The sequence below is a fragment of the Chiloscyllium plagiosum genome, chromosome 12 (assembly GCF_004010195.1).
Source record: "Chiloscyllium plagiosum isolate BGI_BamShark_2017 chromosome 12, ASM401019v2, whole genome shotgun sequence".
Lineage (NCBI taxonomy): Eukaryota > Metazoa > Chordata > Chondrichthyes > Orectolobiformes > Hemiscylliidae > Chiloscyllium > Chiloscyllium plagiosum.
In genome coordinates, this window is record NC_057721.1 from 66,061,499 (window position 1) to 66,083,725 (window position 22,227).

The following is a 22,227-nucleotide window of genomic DNA, read 5'->3' on the forward strand; positions in this document are numbered from 1 at the left end:
TGACTAACCTGTGAGTCAACTCTCCCAATTTTGGCATGAGCCCCCAGATGTTATAGGAAGGACTTTGTAAGGTTGACAGCTTTTTCTGCTGTTGTCTTGATTGACTTGATCAGCTACAAAGAGCCAATTTTGTTATATGTCTGGTTTAGAGTGAATTTGTCAAAAGTGATTTATTTGAGCCACACTGTGGGACATGGCCAAGTTGCACCTAAAGAAGTGAAAGCAATGGCTAGTTTGAATTTTCCTGTACCAAGGACAAAATGTGAAAAATATATTGACATGTTGGATTCTCTTGGAGGTTTGTTCAAAACCTCAGCACTGGTACAGGTACCCAATCCTTCATCCAAAATCCCTGGGGTTAGTTATTTTTTGGATTTTGGAATAAATGACATTTTCACAGTGAAATAAAAAAAAATTACCGAACAGCAGACCCACGGGTGCCTATTACGAGCACTGAGACACAATTGACACCTGTCAGTGCTGGGCCACGCTGCCACGTCACATCTGGGTGACGGGGTTCAAATCGGTGTGGAGTTGGGTCACCTGTTTGCATGTCAAACAACCTTGTGATGCAGAAAAAACTTCATGAGAAATCTTTGGACTTTGGAGATTTTCAGATTTTGGAATTTTGGATAAAGGATTCTGGACCTGTACTTACACTTTTATCACATCTATTAAAGAAAGGCAGAAAATTTGAATGACATTAAGAATGCCAGAATGTATTTGTCAACTTGAAAGCCATGCTGGCAATGCCTGAGCCTAACATTGAGTATTTGAAATTGTTTTCTGTGAGAAGAAGAATTATGAAAAGTCTTAACATGTAGCTTCCAGCAAAGAAAAATGTTGGCTTTGTGATGTATACCGTAAATATTTTGCACAAATAAAATAATTGCCCAATTTCTGCCAACAAACAAGACAGATGTTTTGGACTGGTAATATCACTGAAGACACATCATGGTTTACTTTTTTCATGTCTCAAAAATATTCTGCCATATTTGAATAATAAGGATTCCACAAAACTGTCTAAACTAAATAACTGCAGATGCTGGAAATCAGAAACAAAACTAGAAATTGCTGGAAAGCTCAGCAGTTCTGAGGAAGGGTCACTGGACTCAAAACGTCAACACTGATTTCTCTCCACAGATGTTGCAAGACCTGCTGAGCTTTTCCAGCAATTTCTGTTTTTATTCCCCAAAACTATGTCTAACCACAGGTACCATAAATATTAGTTTTAACTTCTATGGCAAAGATAAAGTATTTTTGATCACCATGAATTATTCACTGAATTCTTCCATACTGCGTGCAGTGGCAGAGAGGTAAAAGATACTTACCCTGGCACTTACTCTGTTGCAACGAAGAAGGTCATCAACTTTCTTATGGCAATACTGGATGTTCCTCCACATGCAATAGTGATGACTTAAGTTGCAACTATGGATCAGACAACCAGGGTCTGGTGGCATGACCACCTCTGCCTGTCCATCAGGAAGCGGACACCCTCCTTTGCACTATCCCTCAACCATGACATGCAAGACCTGTTAGAGGATCACAATGCCACCATCCTCTTCTCTGATACATTCAGATTCTGTCAGTAAAGGAACAGGAAAGCTATGGTATGCCAGGTATACAGAGGCTTTCAAAGATGGCATGGATGCGGGGAATGCCAGTGTCATGGCAGATATCCGCTGAGTGTCGAGTTGTTCTAGGAAGGTACATGGTAGGATAGGACTGGTGTTGCACATGAAAGTCGCCACAGGTAGGTAGCTAAATGATGCAGGGTTTGTAAGATATGGCGAGAGAACCTGTTAAAATCTCTCCAGAAAAATCTTGACACAATGCAGACAGAGCCAAAAAAAACCACATAATTCAAACCTTTAAAACTGTGTCCTCACCAAAATTGGGTGAACTGAGGGATGGCATAGGGTGGGGGAAAATGGGAGGATGGGGTAGTTGAAGGGAGATGAAATGACAAATTCTGAAAATTTCCACCATTTTTGTTGATAGACATTGGATATCCAATCTATTAAATAATAAACATATAACTCTCTTGATCAAATAACCTTCTTATTCAACCTAAAGGGAGTGGTTGAGGCCAGGAATATTATTTATATTATGAGTAAAGCAAATATGTATTTAAAAGTGTGGAACACTAGAGGAGAAAACAGAATGAGTCAAATGGCTTCTGATTGTCATTTACGCTTTTATGATTCTAACCCCAGAAATTACAATTACTGGTATTAGCAAACGAAAGTTTATTATGATATTCTTTCAGATCATATTTTATTAACATAAATGAATTGTGCATTGGAATAACGGACAGAGGAATAATATACCTTCACAAAGCAGGTAATTTTATCAGCTGAAACAAGTTTGCAAGGAATTGGCAGTGTCCTGAAATCAAAATCTGCAAAAGAAAATCATGTGAGGTATCAAATGGATTTCTGATCCGTGCAGTGATATAAGTTAAAAATACTCATGTTAAGCGTTCAGCAGTAGTATCAGCAATAGCTATTTTAATTGCCTTTTTAACGATCTTAAATTGGAAAACATAGACAGAACCTGCCTGGACTTGCAGGATCAGGCTGCGAGACAGGACTGGCAGTAGCAACACTTAAAAGTTGCAGTGTGTTCCTGTCTCAAAGCAATTTTGCTAGATGCAAAACCTGGTCAATATTTATACCTCAACTAAAAGCAGTAAAACAGATTATTTGAGATTTAATTCATTGCCATGTGTGAACCCTTGCTGCGGGCAAACAGTTTCTTAAATTACAAGTGACTACTCTTCGAAAATACATTGCTGGTTATGTAGCACTTCGAGACATTGTGAAACCATGAAATATGCATTATTCAATAAAGTTATTTCTTGACATGTAAAGTCAGGTTGAAGTTAAAATTATCTTGTTAAAATGACATATTAACATATAAGTTAAAACTACTGGACAAGTCATTAGAATTCCAATGTCAGGTCTTCACTACACTGTCTCCAAACTATATTGTCTGTGTAAAACCTAGTGTTGTCAACAGTGAAAAAACACAGTAGGTGTTTGTGTAGAAGACAGCAATTTAAGTGTTGAAAATAGTGGGTAATCTTATGTGCAAATAATTACGCAAATAGTCTTATTCAGGGGAGTGCATTTGCCACTAATCCAATCCTGATGTTTATGTTTTAGATTCTTCAATGCTGTTTATTTCTCAGTGCCTCCTAAGTTACTTATTCTCTTCTCAGACTCCAGATTTCCTGGTCATCTATCCCAGATTTCCTGATTCCTGCTCCCTCTCTACATCAGTGGAACAGTTGCTCTGCATTAAAATCAAATTCCTTTTGCAAAGTGCAGTGAATGGGGGTATTCTTTATACTTATATGTCATAGCTTAGAAGGAATGATCTCATTCTGTGAATTCTGTGATCTGGGAACATGTGTCAGCTTAAATAAACGTATAGCCAAAATATGCTGTTAATAGTCTTTTGCATCTTACATTAAAGTGGGATCACTTATCTGAAAAACCTCAATACTAATAAGGTACAGAGCAACACAGAAATCTCCCAAACCTGATTACAGTCACGTCAGTGTTACATATATTGCTGTTAATATCATTTTAGGCATATTAAATTGAAAAAATATCCTTAATTTCATAATGTTATATTTTATTAAATTAAACCTTGATAGTTACTATCATGGTCTAACATTATCTTCAAAGTTATATTCCTAACCTAAAATTTACAGTGGAGTCAGTTGATTGTAGATGTTTGCCATGAGTTCTTCCTTGTCTATATTTGAAGCTTCTGCACAAAAATAGCATTAAGAAGAAATACAAGCTACAGGAAGGAACAATACAGGAACATTTGTGCTTTAAAATTCCCCAAAATGCTTGGACAAAAAAAATTCGCAAACTCAGCATCTATGTTGTACTTTGTTGACTGTCCAAAAACAAGTTTACTGCACAGCTCCTAAACGTAGATGAAAGTAACAAAAGAACTGTTAGCGTCCGAAGGCAGAGAAGTGGCGTCATAATGAAGATCTGGAAAATATTCTGCAATGTTTGTGACATTAGGCACGGAGTACGCTTTTAACTTAGAATCTCCATTTAACAGAGCCATGTTTAAGAATGAAATATAAAATGAGAATCCTGTGCCATTCTGCAAGGATGACTTGACAGCTGTGCCACCCGTGCTGTATATCGTTATATTTTGCAGCGGATAGGCATTTGCCTTAGGATTTGCCACCCATAGCTTTTTCAGGCCAAAGATAACAAGATATTCAGTAAGTACGGCATTAGGACTGCACAAAGACAGCCTGAGGTTTGGAACTGATGAGTAGTTCAGCAATAGCCCCACTGTAGCTGTATCTGACACCCACACAACTAATTCACTGCCATAGCTGAAGGTTGGGCTGGATTTATCAATTTCTTGAGACGAGACAGTCTTACAGTTGCATGCGATGTTGGCAAGAGCAAACCCACAGTCTGGTATGCTGGAGAAGCAGCTGCAATTGCGGAAGTTGCTTTCTTTTTGAAAGATGAGTGTGTGGTTACTGCTTCTCACCAAAGCCACACAGATACAGAACCACAATCCAAAAGAAAATACCACCTGGTCTTGCTCAGAACCAGTCACCTTCATGTTTACGACATAACGTTATAGAGCCTGATGGACAGTTTCCATTTTTCACAGCGCCTGAAACAGACAAAAAAGGATGTGGTTGAAACTATTCTTTTATCATTGTACAGTCATTTAAAAATAATATACAAGGGTTGGTGGCTCCTGGTCATAAACAACTAACATGATGTGAAATTGTCTTGTGTTCAATTAGTATAGATCCAAGTTTGGCTTTTAGTCCTCCTATTGACATAATAAAATAAAACAAAGAATTGCGGGTGCTGGAAATCTGAAACAAAAACAAAAATTGCTGGAGAAACTCAGGAGGTCTGGCAGTATCTGTGGAGAGGAAGCAGAGTTAACATTCCAGGTCCAGTTCTGAAGAAGTGTCACTGGACCTGAAATGTTAATTCTGCTTCCTCTCCACAGATGCTGCCAGATCTGCTGAGTTTCTCCAGCAATTTCTGTTTTTGCTCCTGTTGACATAGTTCAAGCTTCTATGTAAAGTATTAAAGGGTGGATAAACAGCTACATCAGCACTGTTAAGAAAATGATTTTAAATAACATGATATCGCATTTTGTGGATTGGATGGGCAAATGCTGATGGAATGACCACTTGGCCAAACACCTCTCCTCAGGTGCAAAAACGACCATGCGATTTTGATCACTTGCTGTTTCAATTCACCATTTTGTTGTCATATTTCTGTACTAGGTCTCCTGCAGTATTCCAGTAAAGCCCAATTCAAGCTGGAGAAACATCACCTAATTTTTCCAATCAGGCATTTTACAATCTTTTTGACTCCAGCTGATACCACATAACTTAAGAATGCCTTCGGAATCAGTGTCCAGGTTAATCTGTCACTCCCTGATGCTTCATCCAATAATACCCTAGTTTATAGGTCAATGCCTCCTTGAGATGTACATTGTTATGATCCCAGCTGATGGTATTACTGGCTAAATCATACCTCTGAACAAAACCTGGCCTCATAGACTTTTTTTAGTTTAATTAATGTAATGGTCATTCACTGGAACAGAATCACACAAGATACGGAGTTTCTTTAACACTTGAACAGTTTTATTACACACGTTATGAGACCAAAAAGAAAGCTAACTAGAGATAGAATTTCAAAAAAAAAGGGCTTCAATCTATTCCCCAAATCATCACTTTACAATGATTCAAATCCAGAGAAATTATACCTCCGAATCAAATATTAAATTCAATTTAATTGATTACATAAATACTGTCAAAACCAAGAGCTTGGTCGTTTCAAGTTCTGATATCAGAAGATTTCTAATCAATCACTCTTGGTGTGGAAGTTGCACAAATTAAACTTTTCTGCAGAAGTAAGTCAATTCATTAGTTGCTCCAAAGAAATAATTTTTAGGAGAGGTACTAAAGACTTGCATCTGAAACCAGTTAGGGTCCCACCAGACTATCAAAAGACACTCAATCTTGGTGAAGGGGTACTGGTGGCATTGCTGGATGGCTGAGGAGTGGCAGTGTTCCTGGGTGAAGGGTGTGTGACTGTGTTTCTGTGGGGCAGGGGAGTGGCAGTGTTGCTGGGTGAAGGGAGAGTGACAGTGTTTCAGTGTGACGGGGATGGTGATGTTTCTGGGTTCTGGCACTGTTGCTGGCTAAAGAAGAACTGACAATCTTGAATTAATATTTCGGGGGTTCCCTGCACTCTGACACATCATGGATTAAATTCTGGAAGGACTCTATGACCTAGATTTTTTTTTAAAAGCCCTTCACAAAAGTAAATTGCACCCTTATGCCACTATTTTAAAATCAAAATTCTAAAAATGACTTATGCCTTCTTCCTTGGGATGAATTTCTGCTGTACCTTTCGAATTACCCCCACAAAGTTATACTATTGCTGCTTCACCATTTTCCCTGCTAGGCATTCCTTCCAATCAACTCTGGCCAGCTCCTCCTTCATATCTTTATAGTTACCTTTACTCAATTATACATTTGATTCCAGCTTCTCCCTCTCAAACTGCAGGGTGAATTCTATCATATTATGGTCACTGCCCAGTGGGAGTTCCTTCACCTTAAGCTCTGTAATCAAGTCTGCCTCATTTCACATCGCTAAATCCAGAATTACCTATTCTCTAGTGGGCTCTATTGCAAGTTGCTCCAAACAAAAACTTCTTATAGACATTTCATAAATTCCTTTTCTTGAGATCCACTACTAACCTGATTTTCCCAGTCCATCTGTTTATTGAAGTCTACCATGATTATTGAAATTGTGCCTTTCTTCATGCCCTTTCTATCTACTGATTGAGTTTCTGCCTGACATCTTGACTACTGTAAAGAGACTTGTACACAATTCTCATGAAGGCCTTTTTTCCCTTTGCAGTTCCTCAATTCTACCTTCACTGACTCTGATTCTTTTTTCACCTCTTACTATCAATTTAACTTCATTTCGTACTAACAAGTCAACCCACACCCACAGTCCCATCTGCCTGCCCTTTCAATAGGATGTGTATCCTTGGGTAATTAGTTTGCATCCCCTTGCAGTCATGTCTCTATGGTACCCACAGCATTGTACCTAGCAACTTCAGTCTGTGCTACAAGCTCATTTCCCTTCATTTGTATTCTGCATGCATTTATGTATAACATCCTCAGTCCTATATTGACTGCCTCCCCTTCTCATAGCTGTCTCCTTATCTGCTGTGCCTGAAGTTAGATTCCTGACCCTTGCTATACTCTTTGTCCTATTACTAGTTCTGGAAACTTTAATAACCTCTGCTGAGCCCTCACCCCCTTTAACTTTTTCCATAAGTTTTTATAGATCTGAACCCAGCATTGCATTATTTAGTTTAAAGCCCTATCCATAGCCCAAGTTATGTGATTCATTACGTAATTTAGGTGAACCCGTCCCATCAGAATAGCTTCCTCCTTCCCTAGTCCTGGTGACAATGAAGTCCTATGAAGTCAAACCTGTTTCTTTCACACCAATCTTTGAGCCATATGTTCAATCTTGTTGACCCTGTGCCAATTTGCTCATGGCAGTGATTCAAAGACTATTGCGTTTTTGGTATTCAGATAGCCCTCTCATCTCATGTCCATATATCAGATCAAAAGGATTGGATTCTATGGACTCAGTAGATGCATCCCTAATGAGAACCAATAACCAATTCCTGTAACTACTTATAAGGACACTCTTGGCAATAAACTATAATTATGGTCTTCAAAGTCTCATGTCATTTTTCAAAAATACTTTGAGCTTGGGTACAATATGTGGATCTAAACTTTTATTTGCAAATGAAACATAATTCCTTTGAATATTTATCCAACAAAATTTGAACTTTGATCTGATTGTGTCACTTTCCTGTTTTGTAAAATATTGAACTAACTTTTCCACAATCATTTTTGTATTCATTTTTCCTGAAGTCCTTATCTCAGGAAATCTTGCAGCAATATTCATAGCTGAAAAGATCAATACTGGTTCCTATTTCATTTTTTAGGTAGGGGTCTAATATAACCTATGAAGACGCTGCCAAACAATATAGATTTAGATTCTCTACAGTGTGGAAACAGGCCCTTCGGCCCAACAAGTCCACACCGACTCTTTGAAGAGTAACCCACCTGGGACTCTGGTGCTGTGAGGCAGCAGTGCTAACCACTGAGCCATCGTGCCGCCCTTTAAAAGGCTGTTTACAAACCACAACGCTGCGATGGCCAGGAATCGAACCGGGGTCAATTGCTTGGAAGGCAGTTACGCTCACCACTATACCACCATCACCCTCCTTTGAAGCTGGTATCAGGAGCAGGTTTAATTGATAGTTAGACTATCTCCATTACTGGTGTGACTGACAAAATGTGGCAACAACTTTATGGTCAATAAAAATATTTTAATATTTTAACCTGTGTTTTCTCAATATGTAAGTGACCCTCCAGTGGAATTTTATGAGTCACTTAGAAAATTTTGATATGATATTCCAATGGGATTCCACCTAATGGAACTGATATTAGAAGTGATTTCAATTTCCTCATTAGTATATCATTTTGTCAAATTGCAACTTCCAGGCATTGTTTCTGACTTAATTTCTGAGTGGGCTGTTCCTAATAATGTTGACAATTCAGGATCCATTTGTTGATGCCTATTAAATATAATGGGCTAAACATATCTATTTCATTCTTATTGCTTTCAATCTTTTTATTTTAGTATTCAAAAAATTGTACCCCTCAAATGAATTTCCAAGTCATTTTCCTTTATCATAAATGAGTCCACTTCCTGTCTAATTCTTTGGATCTGAGACCTAGTCACAAAATAGTCAGGAAACAAACCAGAATGTTCCTCCTGTAGCTCCACAGTTCCTTTTACGTCCACTGTTGTCCCACCATACAGAGTGAGAGCAATATGTTTGCATCAGCTAGGTTATTTCCCAAGATAAGATCAATTCCTTCCATAGGGATTTATTTCTTGACTCAAACCACAACTTCTCGATTTATCAAGTCACTCTTCAATCTAACTCTACGAATGGAACCATTTTGCAATCTTCATGTATGTCTCCAATTAATATATTCTCACACTTTTGATCACATTCTCACAGAATCCCTACAGTGTGGAAGTGGCTATTGAGCCCATCGAGTCCACACTGAACTTCCAATGAGCATCTCATCCCGACCCACCCCTCCATTCTATCTCTATAATTCTGCATTTTCCATGGTTAATCCACCTATCTTGCTCATCTCTGGACACTATAGGGCATTTTAGCATGGCTAATCCACCTAACCTACACAGCTTTGGACTGTGAGAAGAAACCAGAGCATCCAGAAGAAACTCACACAGAAACGGAGAATCTGCAAACTCCACACAGGGAGTCACCCATAGGTGGAATCAAACACAGGTCCCTTGTGCTGTGAGGTAAGCAGTACTAATCACTGAACCACTGTGCCACCCTGACAGAAGAAACATATATCGAGAATACAGTCATTTTGGTTTGAGATCTTTTCCAGGAGCTCCTACATGCTGCAGCAGAGGCATACCTTCTGCACTGCTATTCTACTTAGCCCCATAGTATATTGGGAAATTGCATGCTTGTAACCATTGTCTTCTGGTCACTAATGTCCTTTAAGGAAGCGAATCTACATACTTATCTTTGTGTGATTCCACACTGACAGAAATGTGGTTGACTCTTAACTAACCTCTGACATGCTCGAGCAAGTCATTCAGTTCAAGAATAATAAGTATTGGTCTAGCCAGCACCATTCACAAAAAGAAATAAAGATTATTGGAGGTGAATTTGATGTAAAACATCATAAAATGACCTGTTGTGATATACGAGGAGACTTCACTTCAAACTCATTTTGGAGATCTGTTTCCTAGTGAAAGTGTCAATTTTATTTGTTTAAAACTAAAAATCTTTGCACTATCTTCCAAGCCAATGAAAACAAAAAATTGGTGTGATGTATAACATACTTGCTGATTCACTCCCAGTCTGTTTTCCAGGGCTGATATAGACCAAGTTAGCCCCCATTTGTTCATTCAACTTTGCTTAGGTGCTTCTTAGATTTTTAGCTGACTACTTATGTCACTGATGTGGAATTATGATGCTGCAGACTTTTAATGATAACGCCCCTATTAAAAAGTATCATTTTGCTTTGAATTAAATATAAAGTTAAAAAGCTCTTAGACTGAGGAAGTGTTGGATGTCTTGAAATGCATAAAAGTGGATAAATCCTCAGGATCTGATCAGGTGTACCCGAGAACTCTGTGGGAAGCTAGGAAAGTGATTGCTGGGCCTCTTACTGAGATATTTGTATCATCAATAGTCACAGATGAGGTGCTGGAAGACTGGAGGTTAGTTAACGTGGTGCCACTCTTTAAAAAGGGTGGTAAGGACAAGACAGAGAACTATAGACCAGTGAGCCTGATGTCGGTGGTGGACACGTTGTTGGAGGGAATGCTGAGGGATAGGATATACATGTATTTGGAAAGGCAAGGACTGATTAGGGATAGTCAACATGGCTTTATGCATGGCAAATCATGTCTCACAAACTTGATTGAGTTTTTTGAAGAAGTAACAAAGATGATTGATAAGGGCAGAGCTGTAGATGTGATCTATATGGACTTCAGTAAGGCGTTCAACAAGGTTCCCCATGGGAGACTGGTCAGCAAGGTTAGATCTCATGCAATACAGGGAGAACTCACTATTTGGATGCAGAAAATTCTAGTCTCCTTCCTATCGGAAAGATGTTGTGAAACTTGAAAGGGTTCAGAAAAGGTTTACAAGGATGTTGCCAGGGTTGGAGGATTTGAGCTATAGGGAGAGGTTGAATAGGCTGGGACTGTTTTCCCTGGAGTGTCAGAGGCTGAGGGTTAACCTTATAGCGGTTTATAAAATGATGAGGAGCATAGATAGGATAAGTAGACAAAGTATTTTCCCTGGGCTGGAGGAGTCCAGAACTAAAGGGCATAGGTTTAGGGTGAGAGGGGAAAGATATAAAAGAGACCTAAGGGGCAACTTTTTCACTCAGAGGGTGGTACGTGTATGGAATGAGCTCCCAGAGGAAATGGTGGAGGCTGGTGCAATTGCATCATTTATGGATGGGTATATGAATAGGAAAGGTTTGGAGGGATATGGGCTGTGTGCTGGCAGGTGGGACTAGATTGGGTTGGGATATCTGGTCGGCATGGACAGGGTTGTACCAAAGGATCTGTTTCCATGCTGTACATCTCTATGACTTTATGACTGAGATAGAAAAAGGTTAAGCAACAGCAGACAGCAATGATTTACTTAAAGCTCTGTTATCCCTGGCCATGAAGAGTCCATGAAAAGCAAAAGACTCCTTCAGCACTGTAAAAGAAGTTACTGCTACTTGTCTTACAAGAAAATGGGAGACACGAAGTCACTGCAGAAGGACTGCACTATGGATAGCTCCTCTGCTTGCTCATGTGAAATTAGCGTAGCAGTCATTTTGCTTTGCTTATAATAAAGATTGGTTGCCAATGCTATTTTGTACCGAAGCCCCAGGTACAAGCCCCATCAGAAAGGGTTTTAGCTCAGAGAGTTCAAGGGGGAATTCATTCTAGTGCTATTCTACCAAGAGTCGAGGCAGGTAACAAATGCCATAACTGTGGTACCAGTGAGGAACAAAATAACCTGCTCTAGCTTTTCCTCCAAAAAGCTACTTACCTGCTGAACCCACCTTTTCTTGTAAACACAATTTGACCACAGAAATCATCACAGCTCCTGAATCTGAATTCAAGTTTCAACCCTTGCTTTTGGAAAGAGGAACTTCAAGAACTACTAGACCTGCATTGATCCGGGGACTAATTTTATTACAATCTTTGTTAGTATCTGTTATCTTTACCATATATCGTCACACATATACTTTCAGTTAATAATCTTATACTAATCTTTTTCTTTTTGAGACTTTGCTGCTGGCTATTTTATTTTTTTAAATTCAGTCATTGCATGTGGGCATCTCTGACTTAGCAAGCATTTGTTGCTCATCCCAAATTGCCTCAAATGCAGTTAAGAGTCAACCATGTTGCTGTGGGTCTGGAATCACATTGGCTATACCAGGTAAGGACAGCGGTTTCCATTCCTAAAGGGCATTAGTGAACCAGGTGGGTTTTCCTAATAATCGACAATGGTTTCATTATCATAATTAACCCCAGCAGGATTTGAATCTGGCTCCCGAGAACATTAGCTGAGTTTTCTGGATTAATAGTTCAGTGGTAATATCACTAGACCATTCTTCCCCGCATTGAAAATCTGAAAAATTAAAAGAGGGCAATGTATGAACTTATACAAATTCCCAGTTCACTGTGCAGTCTCTGGGTACACCTGGTGTATAGTTGTGATACTTGATTTCATTGGCTAAATTAGATAATTGCTCATAATTTAGCTTCATCCTTGCACGACGATGTAACTTTGTGTTTTTATTCCTCTCATGTCATTCATAGTTGTTCAATGCCTTCACTTTCTTTTTAAACAGCTGCTTCTCAGAGTTGCCATTATTTTTAGTCAATTGCTCAAGCCGTCCATTCACTTCTTATCTCATTAAGCAACAAGAACAATAACTTGCATTTACATGGCATTATTAAAATTGATGGAATGCCTCATGGCACCAGTTTATTATTTTTAAAAGGCAGACAGTACCTATACACAAACAGTATCCTGATCATCAAGAAAGAAAAACAGAAAAACAGGAATGTAACAAATGAACAGTTTAAATGGATACAACTCATCACCAGTTTTAGGAAATCAACATATTATTTGATTAAACTATTTATGAAGCGGGGATGTTTTATGAATATGCCATTTCATCTGTATGTATTAATTTATCTTCCTCTTACACCATTAGAAATTAAAATTGAAAATGTTGTAAACTGGGTAGCTGATAAACTGCCTCCACACAAAAGTCAAAATTCACTTCAGTAAATTGAATCAATCCCAGCTTTATGTTATTAGTCACAATTTCACAGTCATGGCAAAAATGACTGTTTGCTGCTGGGCCACAGAGAAAATCTAGCGGTCTTTGTCATTTATCTTCTTCCAGTGTCTGGTTCTGCATTAAGTGTGATCTACAGGAGGCCAGCAATAGTGATGACATTAAACAGCCCATCATATTGAACTATTCCCACAAACAGCAAGTTAGGAATTAAAGTTGTCTAAACTTGTGATTTTTACTCAATTATTTTGCAGAGTGAAATAAATGATTGGGATGGGGGTAGAGGTTAATTGCAGAAGCTAAAGGGCTAGATGCAAACTTAAAAATAATTAAAAGGAATTTCTTTTATCATCAGAGAATAATTGTGGTGAAGAAGGAAGTACTTCAGCTCATCATAAATGCACTGGTTCTCTGAGCATTTTGACTTAGTGCTAATCCCCCACCTTTTCACTATACTCCTGAACTCTATTTCCATTCAAATAATCACCCAATGCCTCAAATGAACCTACCTCCGCCACACTTCCAGGCCGTATATTCCTGAACCTGGGTTATTTGCTGTGTGAAAACATTATTTTCTGCTCTTGCATTTGCTTCTTTTGCAAAGCACTTCTTTTGTCAAATCTCCCCTCAGCCTTCACCTCTCCAATGAAAACAGTCCCCATTTTCTCTAAACTATCCTCAAATAAAGTTAAAAATCACACAACACAAATCACAAAACTCCCTTTCATTTCTGATTCCTTCTAATTCACTGAGTTTTTTTCTTTCCCACAATAGCAAGGGCAGTATCTGTCTTGTAGATAAAATACCTCAGTCCTGAATGCATAAATCCTGTTTTTGGTATCTAATCAGCCCTGTTCCTCCTTCCACTAATGAAATATTTATAGAAGATATTGGCTAATTCTATCATTTTTGCCATGACTGTGAAATATGTTAGCTGTTAATATTTTTATAATCCCTCTTTGCTTCTCTTCTTTATCATTTCCCTTCTGTATCTCTGGAATCAGCTCATTTCTCAGTTGTACTTATTAAGTAACACCTGTCATAAGCACATTTTCTTCTTTAACTTAATTTCTCTTTGCTCTGTCTTATGGGGACCTCTGGATTTGTTTATCTTATGTTTCCCTTTTGAGGGAACATACCTCAACTGTGCCCAGAATATCTCCTCTTTGAAGATAATCCAATTTTCGGTTGCTATTTTCATTGCCAACCTATAGGTCCAGTCTATCCAGCACAAATCCATTGCAGTCAGTTTGTCGTCAATTTTGTTTGGGATTGACGGGCGTGAATTTCTACTGTCATCCTAAACTTTATAAGAGCATATGATATAGGAGCAGAATTAGGCCATTTGGCCCATCAGGTTGCTCCACCATTCAAATGCAGCTGTTTCTCAATTCCATTCTCCTGCCTTCTCCCTGTAACTCTTGATCCCCCCACTCATCAAGAATCTATCTCTCTGTATAAAACAATGATTACTGTCCCCTAGGTATGCTGCCAATGTCACTTGATCTACTTGGCCCACCTCAGTTCCAAGGATCAGGTCAACAGTGCCTCCTTTCTTGTTGGATTGGATGCGTTCTGTTGGAGGAAATTCTTCCAAATACAATCTACGAATGTCTGTTCCTCATTGGTCCTTACTCTAACACTTGCTATATATACCAATCAAAGTCCTCCGTGGTAACTATTCTATGATATTTATGCATCTCTGAAAATTTCCTTGCAGATTTATTCCTCTACATTGTTCCCTCTATATCCTACCTCATCATGATAGAGAAAATTGACATTCTACACCTATAATGGTCGTTTTTTAGGGCTGGGAAAGCCCTAAAGGAATCTTTGAATTTTAGAAGAATGCGAAGCCATCTCTCTCCTAGTTTCTATGTTCCTATAAAAATGCCTGAAAAGGATAGACAGAAATTATGCAGAGACAATGTTTCTACTGGCTGTAGGGTAGAGTGTCAGAGAGCAGTCTCAGAATTAAAGGCAAATCATTTAGGACTGAGAGGAAGAGACTGGCAAATCTTCATTCAGAGACTGGCAAAACAATGGGATTCTCTGTGCCACAAGACTGTGGAAGCTCAGTCATTGAGTAAGCTCAAGTCAGAGATTGAGAGATTTCTAGTTGTGAATAATATCAAGGGAATTGCATGAGAATATGGCATTGAGGATAATCAGTCATGATCTCAAATGTCAGAACAGACTAAATGGGTGGAATGGCCTATTACTGCTCCTATGTTCCAAAGTCTAACTTTATTTACATTTTCAAGGTGGAGATGCTGAACAAATCCAACTCACAATCACCCCAACCTGCTGCCCCTGACTTGGATGAAACCTTCCGGATTTGGGGGTTTGCTGGGCACCTCATTCATACCTGCCTTTGAGTCTATTGAATTCCTCAAGTGGGCACCTGCGGGCATCATTGTGCCTTGCTATTATGTTATTGGTGGCATGGGGAAGCCTATGCCAAGCAGTTAACTCAACAGCTTTACCTATGTGTGGTGGTGTTGGGCATATGGAACCTCCTTTGCAAGCCCTCTCTGTCCATAAGAACACTAGCCTCTGCCCCAGAGATCACACATCCCTTTTTATCCTTTCCTCATGGTCTCAAACTCAACTTTCATAGCCTCACCGGGGACCTACACAGTTTTACCAATGCTAAATACCTTGCTGACTGATTCAAAGGATGATCTTAATTGGGGATTCCCCTTAGTCTGAGCAGTGTCCTCCATTCCTGCCTGGTACTGAAAGGACTGCTCCCAAAAGGTAGGTAGTTCCTTGAGGCGAGACTACATGTCCCTCAGGAGTAGAAATCTTGCCTTCAGCCTGTTAGTGGCCTGTTAAGCATGTTGTTGACCTTCTTGTAGGATAACTCTGCATGAGCCTTATAGCTTGGGACAGGGTCTGCAAGGGGCTATTCAAAGAGGCCAACAGCATCTTGGTTTCTGTGCAAGTATAGATTGCAGAAGTGGCTCTCAGTTATGGGGAAGTATTGTGGTGAATGTTGACAACTTCAGTGTCATTACAACTATTTGATTTTGAAAATTAAAAAAGTGTTGGTTGATCACAATTTTATAACGAAAGCATGGATTATTAACTGGCTGGGGTGGGGAGGAATTGCAATAATTTTAACTTAACCTGTCTGTCAGAAAATTGATTGTGTCAGATTACCATTTTGTATTGCATCCAATCAAGGGGGTGGCATGGTGGCTCAGTGGTAAGCATTGCTGCCTCACAGCACCAGGGATCCAGTTTCAATTCCAGCCTTAGACGACTGTGTGAGGAGTTTGCATATTCTCCCTGTGGCTGCATGCGTTTTCCCTGGATGCTCTGGTTTCCTCCCACAGCCCAAAGGTGTGCATGTTGTGTGGCTTGACCATGGGAAATGTAGGGATACAGGAATAAGGTAGGGGAGTGATCTGGGTGGGATGCTCTTTGGAGGGTTGGTGTGGACTCAATTGGCCAAATGGCCTGCTTCTATACTGTAGTGATTCTATGAAGTCACTCAGAATTAACCAGTTTCATGTAATTTTGGACATCTGTATTCAAATTAAATGTTATTTCCCTTCTCTTTCTCCCACTTGGAACTTAACATTGGACATGTAGGCAACAGATTGAAGTTCTTTTGGGAACTTATTACACTGGTTCAGGCCCAGATTTATCTCATTGTGATCTGAATCAATGCATAAGGTTGTTTCTTTGGATCAGTGAACTATTTTTACTTCAGTCTAGACACCAAAAGAATCCACCCACAAGTTTCCTCTTGACAGTTTCAAAGGTCATTCTCACTGTTAGTGTGGAGGCATCAGCATCACTGTAGCTAGACTTTACAACCTGTTTATTTATCCTGCAAGTACAGTGGAATTGTAATTACAGTAATAATTGTAATTATTCCTTACATACTGTATCTACAAAATAATGTTATCTCAATATGGTCAAAATGCCAAATAAAGAAGTATAAATCATTTGAATTTCTACAATAAAATATTTTGTAAGAAAACATCAGTCACTACCAAGTTAAATTTACATTGCAGTGTGTCAAATATTTATGCTTGATTTTCATTTTGATTCCTTAACTTCAGTTATTTTTTTCAATACGGTTTAAATTAAACACCTTTGAAATATTCAAACCATATCTTAATTAAAGCATCCAGGGTGGATCATTTACAAATACATTAACAATTCTCTGATATACCTCTGTGAAATTTTCACAAGAAGGGACTGCCAGTTCAGCTTCATATGGTGTCATTGACTGCTGAATTATTCAAAAGGAGTCATCACTTTAGTTCTATCAGTGTTAGTGATGAATTTTGATTTGTTCCTATTCTTTCTCTTGCTTTCCTGAAAGCTGCGATTTGTGTTGGGTAGAGCCTTCAAATACAAGCACCAGTTGTCCTACTTCTGGGCCAAGTGACCACTGCTGATGTCCTGATGTGAGAGATCCGTAACTGAGTCCCGACAGAGGATTGAGGCACAGTGACACAAGCTCAATTCTGTTCTCAACCAGAATCTGCACACACAGTCACGCGTAGCAATTGTGGCCTGGCATCTTAGGGGATCCTCCCTTAACTAACCCAAACTGTCAAATTCCAACTCCAGTTTTGGCTGAGCCCAGCCATTTCACTACAGATCACAAGCAACACCAGAGGACCTTTTTGATCATCGTAGCTCAGTTCCCGAATATGCAGAATATTCACCTACCAAGCCACCGCTGTAGATGAACAAAGTCTTCCATTCAAGTTAGGAACTTTCATTAAAGCTCGGACGCTCATATAAATGCTCCCTGTTGGACAATTTTCAGAAGTTTTGACGAAAAGTTTAGCATGCGTAAACAGGCGAAAAGCAGAATAATTGTTAAATATCATTTTGTCAAAAACATTAATATCTAATAAAGTCTGATTCAGACTGAAAGAAGGAAGTGTTACTTCTCAAGTTGAACCAGCACACACACCAAGCAGCGAGATCCACAGGCAGTGCACACATAAAAGAGAAAATGCATATGACTTACGTTACGCAGATAAAACATTGTTAAATTTTGAATCAGTCGTCATCACCGAATAATGTAAAAATGTAGGTAGAACAACTTGGTTAAGTCATCAGACGGAAGAATAATTTTCTCCAATTGCATCTGCTTCTTGTTGCATGGTTATTTAATTACTGCTTCATAGCAACCTGCTGGCAGCTGGCTTATGGTTCTACTGTGAAATATATAGGGATGGTTCCAATTACGCTGTTTTCTGTCTTAATCCAGAAACCAGACTACTGTACTGAAGCTGCAGTGGCTCATAGCAGTTGCAAATGTGTTTTTTAAATGGTATATAGGTGGGAGCCAAAGAAGGCTATTTGTTTCTCCTTCTTTACTATTTCCTGCCAATAGGTTGCTACAGGCAGTGGGGTAATATTTCAGCAGTGAACTGTATGCGTATTCATGCTGCTGATCACCATTGTCTTCCTCCTTGGCAATCACCAGACTGGGACACAGGGGAAGAGCAGAATCAGCAGCATGAGCACAGAAACTGGAACAGATCCACATTGCAAAAATATGAAAAACTTCAAAATGGGTCAAGAAAAACACTCCTAGGATTGAGGCAAGATTCTATAGCTCCCACTAGTGCTACAGAATGCAATAAGTTTTAAATTTTAATGTTCTAGTTTAGGTATATCAACACATTTATATAGTCTTAAAATACAGGATACCATTTGGCCCATTGAGCATGCACATTATGTCCCTTGAAAACAGTTCCACTTATTTTCTTTCTCCACATAGAGTTGTAAGGCTTTCTGTCTTTGAAAGTGCAATTAATTTCCTTTAAAAATTTACAATTGACTTTCCTTCCTCCTTTCAGCCAGCACATTTTTGCTGGTAACAACAACAGGGCAAGTGTCTTCTCCTCTCCATGCTGGATCTTGCGCCAAAATATCATAAAATTGTGTCATCTAGTTATTAACACTCTGTTCTCACCCACCCCCCATTCCACACCACGCCCTCCCACTGCTGACCCCCTGCCTGTGGGAACAGTTTCTCTCTCAGTATCTGAAAAGTTATAAAACATTTTGCTGCTCTCACCTTCCTCTGCAGAGGATGATTTCATGCCAATTTGTGATGCTTTGCCATAATCCTGTTTCATTTTCATAGTGAAAAATGTTGTTGGCCTACAACATCTTGTCAGCCTGCTCTGCTGTTATTAGGAGTGGGAACCCTGCAACTTGTGTTTTTGTTTTCAGTTCCTATTTTAGGAGTTAAAATGTGTCATGTTCTAGTATATTACAAACTTTTAAGTCAATACTTTTAAAATTTGGATATAAACAAAACTCTGGAGATGGCAGCAGTAAATCATGTGATCTTTGGCATTTTGAGGTACAGACATACATGGTATGGAAAAATGTAAGGTTATGGGCTTTGGCAGGAAGAACAGAGGGACTGAATATTATTTAAATGGAGAAAGATCAAATTAATAAGGACTTACAGTCATCTAAGGAATTCCCACATCCCCTTTTCAAGCATTATTTATATTTTAAAAAACTACCTAATTCCAACCAGCTTCATTCTGAACAAAAGTAAACATCAAAATTTAATGTGTGCAAGATAAATATGAATGGATTCTCTGGACCTTGTGTTATATTATGATGGTTTCCTCATTCAAATTTAGACTGAGTAAATCTCAAGGTGTCAGCATCAACACAGAGGACTGGGGGTCTCCTGATGAAGGTCTTATGTCCGAAACTTCGATTCTCCTGCTCCTTGGATGCTGCCTGACCTTCTTCAGCACCACACTCTCGCCTCTGAGCTCCAGCATCTGCAGTCCTCACTTTCTCCTAATAATCCAGAACCTCAAGCTCATGTTTTGCTGACATGAGTTTGAATCCTTCTATGGCAGATAGTGCAGTTTCAATTCAATAAAAATCCTGAAATAGAAAGCTATACTAAAGGTGGCCATGCAAGCATTGTGAATTGTTGAAAAAAAGCTATCAGGCCTTTTCCTCATCACTTATCTTCCTTTAGGGAAGGAAAGGTGCCATCCTTACCTGCCCAGTCTCCAGATCCTCAGCAGTGTTGCTGACTCTTAAGTCTTATGGGCAATTAGGGATGGACATTCAATAAGATCATGGCTGATGTGATAATCCTTAACTCCACTTTCCTGCCTTTTCGTCATAACCTTTGATACCCTTACTGATTAAAAACCTGCCTACCTCAGACTTGAACATACTCTGCATCCCAGCCTCAACAGCACTTTACGGTAATGAACTCCACAGCTTCATTATTCTCTGAGAAACAAAATTCCTCTTCATTTCTGTTTTTATTATGTGACTCCTTATTTTGGGACCTTTGGTCCTAGGTGCTTCTACAAGGGACGTCACCTCTCATTCTTCTAAATTCCACTGAATATAGACCCAACCTGCTCAATCACTCTTCAAATGACAGTCCCTCCATACCTGGGATCAGCCTTATGAACTTTCTCTGAAGTGCCTCCAATACCAATGTATCCTTTCTTTAATAAGGGGCCCAAACATTTTGCACAATTCCAGCTGTGGCTTGACTACTGCCTTTCATGTTTTAACAAAACTGCCCTTCCTATATGCTCTATTCCCTTTGAAATATAGACCAATATTCATTTAGCCTATTGTCTGCTGAGTTTTGTTGCTAATTTCTTTGTGATTCATTAACAAGGATTCCAAAATCCTTTGTTCTGTTGCTTTCTGCAGTCTTTCTCCATTTAAATAATATTTAGACCTTCTATTCTTCCTGCCAAAGCCTTTAACCTCACATTTTTCCATTTCATATTCTATCCAACAAGTTTTTGGCCACCCACCTAACATGTCTATATTCTCTCTGTAGATTCTTGTGTCACCCTCACCACTTACTTTCCAATTACTTTTGCGTCATCCACAAATGTGGCTATTGTACATTCACTTCTTTCATCCCAGTCATGAATATAACTTGTAAATAATTTTGGTCCTGGCACTTACCAGTGTGGCTCTCCATTGGTTACAGATCATCACTCTGAAAATGCACCCTTATTCTAACTCTTTGTCTTCAATTAGTTAGCCAATACTTTATCCATGCCAATATACTACCTCAACACCATGGGCTCTTATCTTAAAAAGTAGCTGATTGTGTGGTACCTCATCAAATGTCTTCTGCAAATCCAAATATATTACATCTGCTACTTCTTCTTCATCTATCCTGCTTATTACTCCTCAGAACATTCTAGTACATTTCTCAGGCATGATTTTTCCTTCATGAAGCCTTGCTGACTTTCCTTGATCATATTATGTATTGTAAATGCTTTGCTATTGCATCCTTTATGATAAACTCATATCATTTTCCTAAGAGCAGACATCAATCTAATCGCCTATAGTTACCTGTTTTCTGTCAGCAGTTTTCTGATCCTCTAAGACTTTTCCAGAAACTAAGGATTCCTGGAAGATTTCTACCTATGCATCCACTGCCTCTGTAGTTACTTCCTTTAACATCCTAGGATGCATCCCATAGTTAATCTGGTTGTGGTCTCATCTCCACTTTTCTACCTTCCTGTCTGTACTGCACCACCTATAACCTTTGACTTCCTTTGTCTATGAGTCACCCTATGTTTGGAAAAAAAAAGGACTTTGAATTTTAGAAGTCATATGATGAGGGAAACCATTTTGGTGCCATGCTTTAAAAATTAGCAAAAGCTACTTGTAGACAGTGGGAAGTCCATCAAATGCTATCAAACTAGCTGTAAGTTGTTAAAGCCGCCAAGGTAATCCATAGCAAAACTTGGAAAGTGGGAAGAGAATTCCCCAACTTGTTCCCACATTGAATTCATCAGAGGACCAGCCTTCTGGTAGTTAAATTACAGGAACCACCACAGCTTATTGAGAATGCTCCACCACTGAATTCCACTTCATCTTTAGCTTAACAACTTCTAACAGACCACAGGCAATATGAATTGAATATAAAAATAGAGAGGTTATGCTATATCCAGGGCATTAGTAAGACTACACCTGGATACTATGTACAATATTGGTCTACTCATTTTAGGAATGATGTAAATGTGTCAGAAACAGTTCAGAGAGGATTTATCAGACTGAGACCTGAATAGGCCCATTATCTTATGAGGAAATTTTGGAATGGCTAGGCTTGTATCTGCTGGAGTTCAAAGGAATAAAAGGCAACTTGTTTGAAACAGTTAACATCCTGCAGGGTCGTAACAGGATGGATACAGAATGCGTGTTTTCTTTCATTGGAA

The 22,227-nt window shown here is 39.0% G+C and overlaps 1 protein-coding gene across 6 annotated transcripts in view; it reads right to left on the reverse strand.

The window, feature by feature from the left end:
* Positions 1-2,218: 2,218 nt before the first annotated feature.
* The window catches only part of LOC122555371 (uncharacterized protein C21orf62-like), an 80,809-nt gene continuing 60,800 nt past the window's right edge, over positions 2,219-22,227 (reverse strand). For 4 of the 6 annotated variants that reach the window (XM_043701314.1, XM_043701309.1, XM_043701311.1 and 1 more), the window contains one exon: positions 2,219-4,668. In XM_043701314.1, the coding sequence (XP_043557249.1) occupies positions 3,946-4,614 (669 nt within the window). In that variant the 5' untranslated portion in view covers positions 4,615-4,668 and the 3' untranslated portion in view covers positions 2,219-3,945. Of the gene's footprint in view, positions 4,669-17,695; positions 17,778-18,002; positions 18,516-22,227 lie in introns of those variants that run through there. The other 2 variants (XM_043701312.1, XM_043701310.1) reach the window with 2 other exon arrangements.